The following is a 17,141-nucleotide window of genomic DNA, read 5'->3' on the forward strand; positions in this document are numbered from 1 at the left end:
GACCGGCATTCCATACGCCATTCTTAATCTAAAGTGTGCTAGAGTTATGAAAGAGCCCATACACCTCCAATACATAGCTGCCGGCTGAATGCTTATTTGTCAATCGCCATTTCTCCCAATTTTCCCCACACACATGTACACTCGGTTCAGAGGACGGAGCAAAAGAATCTACCATTGAAATTCAAAATGACGATCTTTCTTTCCTCCAACATCATTTGTTGGAAGACCGCAACATACACATAGTCATGGGATTGTCCCACCGTACTCAGTCGGTTTGGATGACTTTTCCCTAAGGTGCATGGGAGTCTTAAAATGGACCAGGTTGATTAAGAGGCGCACACATGGTAACCAGTTTGGCATATCATTTGTCTGTGGGCCAGCAAGTCAAATCTATTTAGATTTGTCCTATAATTTACACCAGTTTCTGGTGTAAATTCTAGTGAATTTATTGAGTGGCGGTAGGCCTACTCCCCTTTGCTGTACCCTGTTCACTTTCTAGAAGAGCGGCAAGAGCAGTTTAAAAATGAAAAAAGTTTCATCTTTTTGCATAAACGAAGTATGTGCCAAAATTCACCATTTTTCTCTGGCACGAAGGCATCGATAAGTTTGCCCCATAGCCCAAGATGTTTCATTTTCTGATTTAGATTAATAAAATAGATACCCATCTCTCCAGTATAACATTATTCACAATTTCTACTTCTAGATGAAGCCTGGTTTACCCCTCATGGGACTTCAGTTTTGCGGATGGCCGTCACCAGTTGTACCAGGAAATCTGCCTTTTTCTTCTCCGATGCCAAGCCCAATGCCGAGTCTTGGACTTGGGATGTCTGAAGGAAATGGGCATGCGTTCATCACCCCAAATGCTCAAACCAGCAAAAGTGAATCTCCTGTGCCACAAAGTGACAAATCTGTCTGCACCCCATCTCCTGCTGTAGAATTACCCAAACAAGTAGATTTTCCTAGCCCTCGACCAATTCCACAAGGTAATTCTGCATTTTGCTCTTTTCTTGTATACGTAGTTTAGCACATATCTTACATGTAACTACAACTATTTTCCACTTACAGATTTTAGGAATTGTTTAGGTCACTTATTTACAGCAAATGAAATGTTTGATTTCTTGGCTCTTTATGTCAGAAAATATAGAATCCGTGTAACATCATCATCTCTGCTATGTTTTTTATAGAAATGCAGTTTGGCTGGTGGAGAATTACAGATACTGATGATCTGAAATCTCTACTGAAAGTATTGAACCTCCGAGGTATACGAGAGAAGTCTTTACAGAAGCAGATTCAGAAGCACTTAGACTACATCACCCAAGCCTGCTTAAAAAATAAAGATTGTAAGTCTTCCATTCTAAGCAGGCAGTGTTTTTGCTTAAAGGGGTTATCTGGTCTAGAGTTCCGATTTAATAAAATAAAGGCATGTCCCTTATCAGGATGATCATCTCTTAGCCCAAGTGATCAGCACCTATACTGAGCACCTCTCATGCTGAAGGACCCAACATGCCTGTGAATTACATGGATAAACCATTGATTTAACTCCCTAAGGGGTTTTCCATGCATTTTTTTTATTGCTGACCTATCCTCTGTTGACAACATAAATGCTGAAATCAACATTGATCGCGGCATGTAAGGGGTTAACAGCAGGGATCGGTGTTCTCAGCGATCCTTGCTAGTGCTGCAAGATGTTAGGTGTCAGTCACGATTGGCTCCTGCTGTAAATGGTGCAGGCTAATCTCATGAGCCTGCAGCTCCATATGATGTAATTATACATCTTCTTGCAGTAACCTTTTTTCACCCAGGTTGTACAAATGTGTCCTGTGGTGGGAAAAGGTTAACTAGGAACTGTGTAATGCCTGTTTACACCAGTGGTGGCACTGCAGGGAAATTGAATACTTGCTGCTAGATTCCTCCATAGATTACAGCTGACTGCTCGACGTTTCGGCAGTGGGACAACTTGTGATCAGTTCTTAATTGGGAAGACTTTCTAACAAAATTGGATCTTTTAAAGAAGACCACCCCTTTAAGACATGATCTCCTATGTTTATCCTTTCAGCTTATCATGACATTGCTAAGATATAAGGCTAAAAGGAATTAGGACTGTGAAGAATATTAGGGTACAGCCTCTAAATACAGTCTGGGTACTGGGTTTGTGAGATAGATACACGATAATTTTGTTAGTTTTTTTGCATCTTACCATTTTAGAACTAGGGATGAGCAGATGTATTTGGTTAAACTTGTGATATTTAAGATACTCTACTTTAGACAGCCTATACAAGGAAAGCAATGGATGTGCAATGATTTCAAATAGACAGAATTTCAGATAGCCCAAATCGGACATTTTTAAGGAGGGGTGCAAGCAGCAGGACAAGAGGATGTCCATTTAAATAACACAACATCCCAATTCAGGCATTGTCATCTAAGTGAATATGAAAAGCTTATATATTTCAAATGATCGAAATGACCCTCCGTTTCCATTGTTGTTCATATAGTTATCATAGATACAAAAGGACAGGATCATGGGGAAGTGACCAGAGATGTGGTGGAGACCTGGTGCATGGAGGATCATGAGATGGAGGTGGATATCGCCATTCTCCAGCAGGTGGAAGATCTGGAGAGGAGGGTGGCTTCCGCTAGTCTACAAGTGAAGGCAAGAGTTTCCGCTTGTCAGAAAGAATTTACTGCATATTCTTAGGTTTTGTGTAAACTGTAGTGTGATATAAGAGTTTAATTACTTCAACTTCAGTTGGGCATTAAACTGCAGGGAACGGTGAGCTTTACGGCTTGTGTTCTACTATAATAAAAAGCACCAATAAATAATAGAGTATGTCTTTATGCCATGGGCAGACATGCCATGTGTGCTTCCTGTGCCGTAGGTAAGAGGGGCGACTGTCGCCTGCTTGTAAAGGACTGAGCTACTGACATTCATTCACAGTTATTGGTGGTTTGCTAGAGAAACATATGCTGAAATATGGCAGCCAAAGGACCTATAATACTGTTCTTGGATAGGGGGTCTTATGCCTGTCTGTCCGCCCCTGCTTTATGTTAATCTTTCTTTCAAGTTGTTGAACATTGCTTAGACTCTGTTCACATCTGCGTTCTATTTTCCTGTTCCATCGTGGAAAATGGAATCCCTGACAGAAACGGATTTGTCCAATGTCAAAACTGAACTACGCTGGACAAGCTCCATTGACTGTAGTGGGGTCTGTCCAGCTTCCATCATGCCCTCTGGCATTTTCCCAGACAAAATACTGCAGCATGTTGCGCTAGTTCGATCAGGATATTGGGAAAGGATCAGTGCCAAAGCCACCAATGCAGATGTGAACTGAACCTTAGTTATAGCTAATAATGGGAAAGCCCTTCCAGAGGCTGGAATAGCACATCTGCCTAGGTCGGACTGGCCAACCAAAATACCAGAAGATCTAATACATGGGTCTGAAAGATCTCGCAGAAGGAAACAACACCATTGGGAGCTGGCTTTACATATCAGGGTCTAGACATATGTTTCCTGTGCAGCAACACTGCCACTCCATTCATCTCTGTAGCGCTGCCAAAGCGGTGCAAAATACAGCAGTCAACTATCTCCAACAGTCCCATAGAGATGCCTGGAGCGGCAGCATGCATACTCAACCGCTGCTCTATTCATGTGGAGGGATATGGAACACCCTTTTCTCTTGGTCCATGGGAGTCCCATACTCTGATCTCCACTGATCACATACCAGACCAGGGATAACACCTTAAAGGGCTTATCACAAACTCTAAAGTTATTCCCTATCCATGGGATAGGAAATAACTTTATGATTTTTGTAAGTCCCACCGATCCTGAGAATGAAGGTCCCTTGTCTAACTCTTGTTGTCACTGTCAGATTGAGTGAAGCTCTGGCCATGAAAGCGTAACTTTCACTCCATTCATTTCAATGGGGTTGATGGAAATTGCCGAGTGCTTGTACTGAGCTATCTCGGGCAGTTGCATTGAAAGTGAATGGAGCTGCACCTCGCATGCACGACCACCACTCAGGGGTGCAGTACGTCCGCAGTGAGGAGAAGGTGAGAACACAGGGCAACTTATTGGTTGTCTGACCCTCGTCATCATTTATGGGAAATATACTCAACCAGACGAGGACTTCTCGTTTTTTCTAATATTGTGATTTACGACTTTCTTCCTCCGCATTCGCTGGAAGCTGAACATGTAGTGGAAAATAAATGGCAGAATGTGTTGTAACGTTTTTCTTGCTGCTTAGGGCTGGATGTGCCCGGAGCTCGATTCTGAAAGGGAAGACTTGGTTTATCACGAACATAAACCTGTTGCCAAATGGCATAAGGAACATGACGGAGACCACACAGGAGACGAAGGACGCAATTCATGTGCTATAGAACGGAGGAGTGACAACCCACTAGATATAGCTGTAACCAGGCTGACTGACTTGGAGAGGAACATTGAGAGAAGGTATCTGAAGAGCCCCTTAAGTACCACCATTCAGATCAAACTGGATAATGTGGGCACAGTTACTGTCCCTGCTCCTGCACCATCTATTAGTGGTGATGGTGACGGGTAGGTCATTGAAATTAATATATATATATATAACCAATCACTGTGTTTCTTTGCTCGGTGGAGCTTGTTATTTCCTGCCTGGTTTTTTTCTGTAGCTTTTCCTTTGTCTTTTTACGATCATGTAATCCTGCATGGTGCTTTGTACTATAACTTTTGTTCTGTATGTCAATAATCCTGCAGAGTCCGTGCTCGGCCTGTACCTTACTTGTATATGATTATCACTTAAGTTTCTCAGCTTACAGTCAACCTGTGCTCTACATTTGATTCATTTGCTTTAATGTTGCATAATACCAGCTTTTATCTACGTTTTTTGTCACTGCTTGGCTTTAAATGTAACTTATTTATTGTCAGTTCAGAGGAAAATCACTTCATCTCATGTATGTTATTATCAATCATCGTTCCTGCAGGACTGAAGATGACATTGCTCCAGGGCTGAAGATCTGGAGGAAAGCTCTGTCGGAGGCCCGCAACGCTGCACAAGTATCACTCTGCATTCAGCAGCTTCAGAAATCTATTGCTTGGGAGAAATCCATCATGAAAGTTGTAAGTTGCTCATTCCTGAAATGGTATTTCCTTCTCTATTGGTCTTCAGAAGTTTTTTTTAAGAGGACTTTCATGTCTGGGTTAGTACATAGCTGCATTCCCCATAAATTAACAATTCCAGATCCTTTTTTTCTTAGAACTCTCTGTTGTGAGGTTCCTCCATTGTTCCTCCTGGAAATGTATAAGTCGATTGATTACTGGGTATAACCATTCCCCTTGTTAGTAGGGCGTGTCCCTTTATACAGACTGTCAGTGTCAACACTGATTGGATATTGTGTGGACACACCTCCTTACCAAGGGGAGTAGTGATACCCAGTTGTTAATTTACTGAATTCATGCATTTCCAGGAGGTGCAACACAGTTCTAAGAAAAGTTGCTCCAGGTCTGTTATTTTATGGGCAATGCAAGTCAGAAGAGATTACAGGTTCCCTTTAAGTATAGGTTCAACCTTGGTGAAATTGGATAGCACATAGGCTGGTTTTCTATAACTGGAAGAGTGCATTAAGGTCTGGAATCCATAGCATCATTTGAGAAAAAGGATTAATTAATCTCGCAACTAATGGAAAAGATCTGACAATGACAATACAATGTGATCTTGGTAATTCCCTGATTTTACTATGACTTGCACATGGCCATATGAATCCTGTGTCTTACTGAAGGTTCACTTTTATGTATATTTCCACCTTTGGGTAATCTTAGGTCTCAAGTCCAAGCCAAGCTTATTTTGCATTAGATAGTACTTCTTACTTAAAGAGGTTTTCCAGAACTAATCCAAATCTAATGGGAAGGAAATGGTGGGGGAAAAAAGTAATACTCACCGGTTAGATGTCCCCTCCAGTCCTGTGCAGCCCCCTCAATCCCTGTCACTGTGATCCTGAAAGAAGCAGCAGCAGTCTTCAATGTACACATGGCTGCTCAGTCAGTCTGGCTTCAGCGCTGATACTGCCATGAAAGCATGTAACCGCTGAAGCCAGTGATTGGCTGAGCAGTGACATGTACAACAAATGGCAGATGACCTCTACAGCCTCTTCCGGGATCAGAGCAGCTGAGACTGGGACTCCAGCACTGGACTGAGTGGTGAGTGTGGCTTTTTTTAATTTTTCCCTTTTAACCCATTCCCACCTATATATTTTTTTATTTTTGAAAACCCATTTATGCAGCTTTGCAACCATCCCATAAGATCGGACAGTGTCATTGCATTTTGATCTCCGTTATCCCCTGATTTTCTGGGCATGGCCATATGGAGCCAGGACCTTACTGTAGGTTCACTTTAAAGTATATCTTCACCTTGGATTTCTATTCTAAGTCTTTTGCATTCTTCAGGACTTCTTACTATTTGATCTGTTGGCCCACATTTTCTTATTTCGATCTCACTATGCAAGGTAGAAAACTAGGTTGCTGCCAAAATTCAAAGTATATAAAAAAAATGACCAAAGAATTCTACAAAGTAAATGATAATCTTTTTTGATAAATACCAAACTATAGCATGATACATCTAACATCTGTTGCTTATTTTCTGAGGATGTGATGACACTGCAATGAATGCGCTCGAGTTAGTTTTTACATACCGTAAATCCACTTTGTGTCTTGACCTTTCTTAGCAGATCTGCAGATATAAATGTGTACATTGTCCTGCTGCTTTCCTTTTATGAGTCTTACGTGTGTTGCAGTACTGCCAAATATGCCGGAAAGGGGACAATGAGGAATTACTACTTTTGTGTGATGGTTGTGATAAAGGATGTCACACCTACTGCCATCGGCCCAAAATCACAGCTATTCCAGAAGGCGACTGGTTCTGCCCTGCTTGTATTGCTAAGGTAAGACATATTCCCCTGCACATTACTTTGGGACATTCTATGGCTGTGATATACTGTATGAGTTCTGGAGCTTAATCCAGTTGCAAGGAACCAATGTAATTTAAAAACAGACGGTTAGACCCCTTCACCTTTTTTACATCTTGTTTTGTTGTGTCCTTGTGCAAATTTTAAAAAAAACAAGTTTCTTTCCATCATTCTGCACTTAATACCCCATAATGATAAAGTGACAACAGAATGTTAGAAATCTTTGCATTTTTTAAATGCAAAACTAACATTTTGCATTAACTTAAGTATTCATATCCTTTGGTATGACACTTGGAATTTAGCTCTGGGCATCTCCCATTTCTCTTGATCATCTTTGAAATGTTTCTACACCTTTATTGGAGTCACCTGTGGAAAATTCAAAAGACCCACCCCTGCCTATATATGATCGCACAGCTCACAATGCATATCAGAGCCAAAGCGAAGACATGAGGAGGAAAGAACTGTCTGTAGAGCTCAGAGACAGGATTATGTGGAGACACTGATCTGGAGAAGGCTACAAAAAAATTATCCTGCACTGGAAGTTCCCAGGAACACATTGGCCTCCATAATTCTTAAATGGAAGAAATTTAGAATAACCAGGACTCGAGCTAGCTGACCCACCAAACTAAGTAATTGGGGGAGAAGGGCCTTGGTAGGAGAAGTGACCCAGAACCAGTGGTCACTCTGGCTGGGCTCTAAAGATTCTGTGTGCAGATGGGAGAAACTTCCAGAAGGTCAACCATCACTGCAGCCTCCACCAATCTGGGCTTTATGATAGAGTGACCAGAAAGAAGATTTTCCTCAGTAAAAGATATATGAAAGCTCACCTGCAGTTTGCCAAAAAACACCCAAAGACTCTCAGACTGTGAGAAACAAGATTCTCTGGTCTGATGAAACCAAGATTTAACTTTTTGACCTCAATTCTAAGCATTATATATGGAGGAAACCAGTTACTTCTCATCACATGCCGAATATAATGCCTACAGTAAAGCCCGGTGGTGACAGCATCATGCTGTGGGAGTGTTTTCGGCGTTTGGGATGGGGAGACTGGTCAGGGTTGATGGAAAGCTGAATAGAGCAAAGTCCAGAGATATTCTTAATGAAAACCTGATCCAGAGCGCGAGGGACCTCAGACTGGCAGAAGGTTCACCTTCCAACAAGACGATGACCCTAAGCACACAGCCAAGACAACACAAGGGGGCTTAGGGACAACTGTGTGAATGTCCTCGAGTGGCCTAGCCAGATCCCTGACTTGTAACCAATGGAGCATCTCTGGAGAGAACTGATAATTGCTCCACAGACGGACCCCATCCAACCTGACAGAGATGGAGAGGATCTGCAGGGGAGAATGGCAGAAAATCCCCAAATCCAGGTGTACAAACCTTGTGGCATCACAGCCAAGAAGACTGGAGACTGCAATCTCTGCCAAAGGTGCTTCAACGAAGTACAGGGTGTGAATATTTACTGTATGTCATTGCAAAATGTTAGCTTTTCATTTTAAAAACATTTACAAAGATTTCTAACATTCTGTTGTCACTTTGTTGTTATGGAGTACTGAGTGCAGAATGATGGGGAAAGCTTTTTTTTTTTAATTTGCATGAGGCCACAAAATAACAAAATGTGAAAAAAAGTAAATGGGTCTGAAGACTTTCCAAATTCATTGTATATCGGTCATAATGCTGTTGTGATTGCAGATTACAATACAGTCTCTTTACCTATCAATATATCCAATACTTTGCCAGATAGGTCAAGAATCAACTACATGGTACATGGCTAAGGCCCAATCTCCACAAGCAGATTTGATTTGCGGAATCTGCGCGCGGCACCCACATGTGAGTCCGCAAATCAAGCTGCCCATAGGGAAGCATTGGGCGTCTGCACTTCATTTAACCCCTGCAGATTTGTTTTTACTTGATTTGCAGATGCCACACGCAGATACTAAATCGCAGCATGCTCCATTTTACCGCAAATTATGCCCAGATGTGCTCCATTCATCTCTATGGGAGCTAACAATCCGCAGTGCATCCGCAAATACTACGGATTTGAAGGTTAAAATCAATTAGGGAGGTGGGGAAAAGGCTGGGAGGTGGAGTTGTGGATGTTTTCTGCACGGATGATCCGCAGTGCATCCACGTACATCCGCGCTGAAAAAGAAAAGCAATCTGCAATCTCCCACAAGCAATAAAAAATCTATGTAATGATGATTTGCAGTGCATCTGCATGAAATCAGCATGAAAAATCCGCACGTGCCCTGGACATGAGGCCTTATAGTTTCAGCGGACTGAATGTCATTTGTATTTATACCATAGGCGAGCGGACACACATTAAAGATGAAGAAGGCCAATCTCAAAGGGAAGAAGATTTCTGAACCGAAAAAAGGAAAGAAAGCATCAGCAGATGCTGAAGATGAAGACACAACTGTAGCAACTGGAGGTTCCAGCAAAAAAGGTAGCAAAGACTCCAAAAAAAGGAAAGTGGATGAAAATAACATTAGTCCCGCAAAACAGGAAAGTTCCCCAGCATCCAAGAAATCTAAAACCTCAGCCAAGGATGACTCTAAGGATCTGGCTCTTTGTAGGTAAGAGACGTTATCTATCTCCTCCCAGACACATTACTGGATGTCCTTCCTCTAGAGCTTATGTTAAGGAGTAAAATGTTTAAAGGAATCATTGAAGGCAACAAAGAAATATCTTAAAGTTGCTTTTATAAAAACTCTGTAACTTGTAAGTTTAAGACTAAGGCTAGGCAGCAACTTTAGCTGCGATGCAGGTCACATGACTAAAGATTGTAGTATAACCCTGCGATTACGTTGCAGCCTGCCACTTGCCACAACACAACAATCACAAGAGATCCTTCTTAAGGTATAGCAGTGAGGAGGAACGGGAGACTTTGGGATCCCTGTTCTAGTCATCGGTGGGGGTCCCAGAGTTGGGGCCTCCATTGATCGTACATTTATCACCCATCCTGTGGGGAGGTGATAAATGTCTTTCCTGGGAAGACCCCTTTAATTTACAAAATTCTTAACAGCCACCACTAGTAAGAGCTTGGGAGGTTTCTGAAAACATATTTGATGGGAGATGTATGCTGTGTCTGTAGGGCCATCATTAGCAAACAGCAAATACTGGCAGGTGCTGGGGCCCACTGTGCCTTGGGAGGTCCACTTTAGTTGGTGACTGACTGGGCTGCCTGGTGGCAAATCAACAATGCCCTTCTCTGTTATCATCTGCCACCAGATTCTGATAGGCTGGTCGGGTAGGTGGGCATGTGCTGGTCTCTTCCTGTAGGATGCAGCCTGTGAGTAACATCTAGCAGTATGAAACCGCCATAGAATGCAATCTACTTAGTGTCATGGGTGACAAGTGGGCTGACATAAAAGGGCTTGACTGGAAGAAGCTAGAAGGGCACCACCAGTATTGCTTGCAAGAAAAGCACAGCTTCTTATTATAATTGCTGTGTTATTATTTTATTGCTATAATTCACCTTCTAGGCTTTGTTATTCATAGCAATATAATGACAACAAGGCCAGTTTCACATGAGTGTATTGCAGATGCCTTTATGTGTCTATAACATGGACAAGTGTCTACGGTCCTACCGTGAGTCTTCTGACCGGAAGTCAGAGACCCATCTACGTTTGGGTCAGGAGACCAGAGGTTGGGCCAGGATACTCATCTGTATTATGGCCACATAAACATGCCCATAATACGCTTCTGTTAAACTGGCCTAACATAGCAATTATAACAAGAAGCTGGCTTTTCTTGCAAGTGATGCTGGTGTCCCAATTCTTGTCAATAGCGTTTTACATTAAACACAGAAAAGGGTCCAGCTCACCCCGTGTATATGTTTAAAAATGGACAGGTATAATCCAAAAGGATGCTTGGAGAAACTTGAATCCCTGTACTTCACTAATATTGATGAAAAAATTGTATCCAGCATCCGAGAGTAAGGAAAAACTTCCAACTTATTGCATCAGGTTAAAGGGGTTGTCCCGCAAAAGCAAGCGGTGTTAAGCACTTCTGTATGGCCATATTAATGCACTTTGTAATATACATCGTGCATTAAATATTGGCCATACAGAAGTTATACACTTACCCCCTCTGGTGTTGGCGTCCCCGTCTCCATGGCGCCAACCGAAGCCTTCTTCTCCCTCGATTAGACACGCTTGCGCAGTCTTCTCTTCTGTTCCTTTGAATGGGGCCGCTCCGGCGTGCTCGCGCCGCACAGGTCTTCTGCGATGCGCAGACCAGCTCTCCGGCGCGAGCACACCGGAGCGGCCCCATTCAACAGAACAGAAGAGGAGACTGCGCAAGCGCGTCTATGGAGACGGGGACGCCAACACCGGAGGGGGTAAGTGTATAACTTCTGTATGGCCATTATTTAATGCACGATGTATATTACACAGTGCATTAATTTGGCCATACAGAAGTGCTTAACACCGCTTGTTTTCGTGGGACAACCCCTTTTAATATCACAGCCTGTGTGCACACAGGTACCACAAATTCACTGACGCGTTTCGGCAGAACGTCTGCCTTAGTCACAGCTCAGAGACTTTGAGGTACCTGTGTGCATACAGGCTGCGGTTTTTAACATAATGCAATAAATTGGAAGTTTTACTTTTCCCTTGGATGCTGGATACAATTTTTTTTCAGCAATACTAGCGTTTCACGTTGTTGTGGCAGTATGACTATCTGGGTTCATACATGCACTTGACTTCTGACTGGGTTTACGTTTATCTACTATTTAATAAGTAGGTGTAATCTTTGGCAATATCAACAATACATACTGTTTTAATGCTAGATATGTCATGACATACCACAAAGGGTCCCAGTGAGATACTTTCGCCCATGAGCCCACCTAAGCCTGAAACTGGACCTGTGTGTCTTTGACCACTTTTTTTTTTATAAAGAATTGGAAATGAAACAAATTAGTGATATTTAGGATAATATGTGAATATATCATATCATAAATATCAGGGACCTCTGAATTACCTGCAGCCCAAATGGTTTAGTACGATTAGGACTCTGAAAAGTACATTAAACATTTTGTATTAGCTCTCTTACATTTATCGCATGCTGATGTCATTTTTTAGCGTAATCTTGTCTGAGATGGAGTCTCATGAGGACGCCTGGCCTTTTTTGCTTCCTGTTAACTTGAAACTTGTTCCTGGTTACAAAAAAGTCATCAAGAAACCTATGGACTTTGCAACCATCAGAGAAAAGCTGAGCAATGGCCAGTAAGTATGGTCCTAATGAGGGGAGAACACTAACAACAAAGGGCCCCATTCAAAAATAATGTATGGGTCCCTTCATTTCCAAATATCACTGTTAGAACTTAATATATAGATATAGAAACATCCACGTTGGTTAGAAGTCATATAACTGAAAAATGTAAATCTTTAAAACATAATTTTTTAAATATTTAGATATTAATTGAAATGTCACCATATAATCATACAAAGCCATGATCCACCCAAACAGTGAATAATATTAAGGATTGTATTGGTAGAGGGTACCAACGATAAAAGAAATCAAATAAGGGAATGTATTTGGTAATGGAAATAATCTACCCCTCAAAAAATACCTACATGCTTGATGTAGATACAGAACATCTGCCCTGATAAGGGCGAACCCAGCTCAGGATCCTCACGCTAGTACATCCACAAAAATCCGTAACAGAAGATGATGCACTCTCCATTACCAAAGGTTAATGATGATCCCAAAATGTAAACTGCTAAGGGGTTCCAGCACATTTTCCCCTTTGAACAAAGGTTCATTAGGGACCAGTCCGTATTTAGTCACTCCAAATGCTGGTAATAAACAGAATTATACATTATATAAGACAATTCAACGTCAGTATAGGGGATTAGAAATTCATAAATACACCAATATAAATTCTACTTAGATAAGACAATTCATCATCCAAATAGGGGAATGAAGAATTCATATAAAGTTCTCTTCAATGCAATTCATCCTCATCATCACCATCAATATAATGGAGTAAAAATTCATAGATGCGCCAACAAACAGACACAGAATTGATATAAGAGGACGTTTTGGTCCAGATTTTGGTGCAGATTTTCCTCTTCATGTGAACATACCTTTTGAAGTGTAATCACATGGTGCAGCGATCTGCACTGTTACTGCATGGTGATGAAAAGTGCAAATGTACAGCTCACAGGGTATTGCCTAGGCTGGGTGCATTAGTGAAAAACTGTTAGTAAAAATTATGTATTTTCAACCTCGGGGTGTAAAATTGAGTGTTTCTATTCAGTGGGAGCAAATATAGCGATTACAACACAAACTATATCGAACCCTCAGCCATAATAGCCCCATCATTCAAACATCCCAGAAAGCCCCTTTAATTTCTGTTGATTTGTGATAATGTATTTTATATTCCTGCAGATACCCAAATTTTGAAACTTTTGCTCTGGACGTCAGACTTGTCTTTAATAACTGTGAAACATTCAACGAAGACGACTCTGAAATCGGTAGAGCTGGACACAAAATGAGAATACATTTTGAAAAAAGATGGACGGAAACTTTCAACATAAGTTGAAACTAGCTGATGCTTCTTTATCCTGATAATGAGACCAGCAATGTGAATGATAGCTACACACATAAGAAGTCGAGACCATCTAAGACCGAGGCGTCACGAATACAAGTCATAGGCTACAACATCAATCCTACGATGACCACAACCCTTTTTTTTTTAGATTTTTGTTTTGTTTTATTGTGTTTTTGCGTGTGCGTTTTATCAATGACTACTATCTGGTAGTGCAGGGGCGTACACTGAAGTCAAAACCTAAAACTAAAATAAAACGTACAAAAAAGGGTGTCCTAGTGCAATAGATAATAAGTATCAAAACGCACTGATTCTTCATCCACCAGAGCTGTACTGAGGAAATGGTTCCCCCCCCCCCTCCCCATTCCTTTTCAATAAATATCTATTTTTTATTGTTTAATATTATTATTTTGTTATTTTTTTATTACTTTGTAGCTTACTGTTAGTGAATGTATTTAATTTTATGAATTATTTATGATTAAACAGCAGACCGAATCTTCGTTTTCTGTGAAAAGGAAGACTAGAAAAAAAAAATATTGCTTTAAATCTTGAAAATACAAGAATGTTAAAAAAAAATAAAAAAAAATAAAATAAAAAAACAAGCCAAGTAAAACTGTTTACACAGACGTGCTGAAGCGGCACTGAAATGGAACTTTACTGTAAAGTTACAAGTACATTTATATAAATATACATTGCTGCATCACTCATATAGTTAAATTGTATTTCAAGATGGTGAAGACAAATGGAGAACTATGTAAATACTGTTCACTCTTGTTTATATTAAGTCTTGTTTAAATCTGTATGATGTGTACATATTGTTTACGGGCGTCGGATATGATGCCTGTTTTAGAAGGATTGTAGCATTTTATTTTAGTTAGGTGATTATTAACCTATAACATGTACAGTATCCTCTACCAACACTGTGGCGTCTCCCTAACATTGGTAGTGCCTGCCTTCAAAACAGGGTGTAGGGGATATGATATTGTGGTTTGTTTTGTTTTTGTGTTTTCTTTTATGTTGTTTTCTTCCATGTTTTTTTTTTTCTATTTTTATTATATTTGTTTTATTTTATTTACAGGTTTTGTTATATCATTTGAAGCCAAGTAGGCCTGGAAAAAAAAAAAAAGTATAATCATTTGTATCCATGTGAAATTAAACGTGTGACGAATTTCCTACACACAGTATTTTTTCATAGATGCATTTCCCGTCATTTGCCTCGCCACAGAAGTGATCGTAAAAGAAAAAAAACAAAAATACAACAAAGACATTTGTAAACCACTGTGTTTTATCTACTGTGTGGTATGGTGGCCCGTCAGAGGCAAGGAGATCAGACATTTTTTGTACCAATTGTACTTGAAGTTGTTTTATTTAAAACAAAAATGTTGTGAAAAGGGTAGTTTTTTTCACTAGTTTGTGTGGCACGGATACAATAAACGACTGTTTTGCAATACATCTGCTGTTTTTGTGTGTCGTGGAAAATGTGTCTGTAGTAGATTTCTATAGTGAAATGTAGCATTTATTTGTTACACTTAAAGGCTGCGGACACCTTTAAGGCACATTCAGACGACCGTATATCGGACGGGTATTCACGCCGGCTGATATACGGTGTCCCTCTATGTAGGGGGAGGAGGCTGGAAGAGCTGGGAGCAGTGCTCTGAGCTCCTGCCCCCTCTCCGCCAACTCTCCACCCCCTGTGCACTATTTGCAATGAGAGGAGGCCGGACAGGGCCAGAGCTAATTCCAGGAACTCCGCCCCCACCCTGCCCTCTCTCATTCCAAATAGCGCAGAGGGGGTGGAGAGGGGGCGGGAGCTCAGAGCACTGCTCCCGGCTCTTCCAGCCTCCTCCCCCTGCAGAGAAAGACGCCGTATATCGGCCGGCGTGAATACCCGGCCGATATACGGTCGTCTGAATAAGCCCTAAGGAGGGATATTTTTTTCATTTAAATGCATGTATTCTAGTGATAATGATTTTTACTTTAAAAGTTTGCACCGTTTATCTTGTGCAACTGCTACATATCACTGTATACAGACACTGTAGTCTAAAGGCTCATTTTCACGAAAAGATATCCTTTCAAATGAAACGGAAGATTGAAAGATTTTCCGATCTATTTACATAAAGTGTTCATATCCATTAACACTTTATCATCTTAATTTGCATATAAAGGGGCCACTAGCAGCTGTTTGCAGAGCCAAGCATGTGATTAATCACACACCCAGCTGTGCACACAGCTGCATTGTTCTGCTCCCTGCTGATGGCAGATTACAATGTTATCTGCCGACTCACGTGGAGATAACAGTGTGTGGTCTGTTGAGAGATACTTTATCTCTCACTAGCCGAATGATGGATTTTAAGTTCACCTAAAAATCATTGTTCAAACGAAAAGTGCACGATGCCTGCGTTTACATGTAACGATTATCGCTCATTTTCGTTGTTTAAACGAATGTTGAGCGATCATAGTTACGTGTAAATGGGCCTTAAGGCTCAATAAAAGGTCTGTCAGTGTGCAGCACTGACAGATTAGAGTCCTTTTACACGGAACGATTATCATTTAGATTCTCAAAAATCTGAACGATAACCATTCCATGTAAATGCCTCCAGCAACTGAACAGTGAATGGTAATTCATTTACTTATTGTTTGTCATTCAGTTTCTGCAGGCATAAATCAAATGTTGGTCAGCATGTGTAAATGGGCAGTTGTTCATAGTGCCTGCTCACATTGAATAGAGGTGGGTGGGCGAACTGATCTCTGGCCACTCCCCCTTTATTCACAAAGCAATTATCTCTGGGATGACTGTTTACCTCTTAAGGGTGCATTCACACGAACGTATATCGGCTCGGTTTTAATGCCGAGCCGATATGCGTTGTCCTCATGTGCAGGGGGGGAGGCTGGAAGAGCCCAGGAGCAGGAACTGAGCTCCTGCCCCCTCTCTGCCTCCTCCCCACCCCCTCTCCGCCCCTCTGCACTATTTGCAATGAGAGGAGGCGGAATGGGGGCGGGGCTAAGTTCCAGGACATAGCCCCGCCCCCGTTCTGCCTCTCCCCATTGCAAATAGTGCAGAGGGGTGGAGAGGAGGCAGAGAGGGGGCGGGAGCTGAGTTTCTGCTCCTGGGCTCTTCCAGCCTCCCCCCCTGCACATGAGGACAACGTATATCGGCTCGGCGTGAAAACCGAGCCGATATACGTTTGTGTGAACGCACCCTCAGGGTGCGAGCAGACGAGCGTAGGCGTATTTACGTTCGCACGAGCGCAACGTATAATCGCCCGAGAGAACGTTTTTCACCGATCACGACCAGAGCTAGAAAGCGTATTTTCGTTTGTTCCTACTTTTCAAACGGTCTTTTCGGCCATCGAATATGCGTTGGCGCGTATTTCGGTCGCATATGTTCCGTTTTTTTCGGGTTGCCGTTTTTACGCGCCGTAAAATCGCCCATGTGAACGAATACATTCGAAACCATTGCCTCAGATGGTCACGTATATACGTTTGGTCGCAAAAACGCGCCGTTTATGCGCTCATCTGCCCGCACCCTCAGCCTGTAAAAGGCCCATTAGTTTCCCTCTACTCTCTCCTATCCTGCATGTTCTTATCCACTAATTTATGATCATGGTAAAGCTTATTATTGTTTGGGTTATAAATAAGCTGATAAG

At 41.7% G+C, this 17,141-nt stretch overlaps 1 protein-coding gene across 19 annotated transcripts in view; it reads left to right on the plus strand.

The window, feature by feature from the left end:
- BAZ2B (bromodomain adjacent to zinc finger domain 2B) overlaps positions 1-14,944 on the plus strand; it is a 319,623-nt gene extending 304,679 nt beyond the window's left edge. For 12 of the 19 annotated variants that reach the window (XM_066575966.1, XM_066575965.1, XM_066575971.1 and 9 more), the window contains 9 exons: positions 704-983; positions 1,185-1,340; positions 2,493-2,650; positions 4,242-4,552; positions 4,960-5,095; positions 6,766-6,912; positions 9,246-9,514; positions 12,023-12,166; positions 13,335-14,944. In XM_066575966.1, coding sequence (XP_066432063.1) covers positions 704-983; positions 1,185-1,340; positions 2,493-2,650; positions 4,242-4,552; positions 4,960-5,095; positions 6,766-6,912; positions 9,246-9,514; positions 12,023-12,166; positions 13,335-13,488 — 1,755 coding nt within the window. In that variant the 3' untranslated portion in view covers positions 13,489-14,944. The remainder of the gene's footprint in view (positions 1-703; positions 984-1,184; positions 1,341-2,492; positions 2,651-4,241; positions 4,553-4,959; positions 5,096-6,765; positions 6,913-9,245; positions 9,515-12,022; positions 12,167-13,334) is intronic. The other 7 variants (XM_066575975.1, XM_066575978.1, XM_066575979.1 and 4 more) reach the window with 1 other exon arrangement.
- The last annotated feature ends 2,197 nt before the right edge of the window (positions 14,945-17,141 follow it).

The sequence above is a fragment of the Eleutherodactylus coqui genome, chromosome 8 (genome assembly GCF_035609145.1).
Source record: "Eleutherodactylus coqui strain aEleCoq1 chromosome 8, aEleCoq1.hap1, whole genome shotgun sequence".
NCBI classification, from domain to species: Eukaryota; Metazoa; Chordata; class Amphibia; order Anura; family Eleutherodactylidae; genus Eleutherodactylus; species Eleutherodactylus coqui.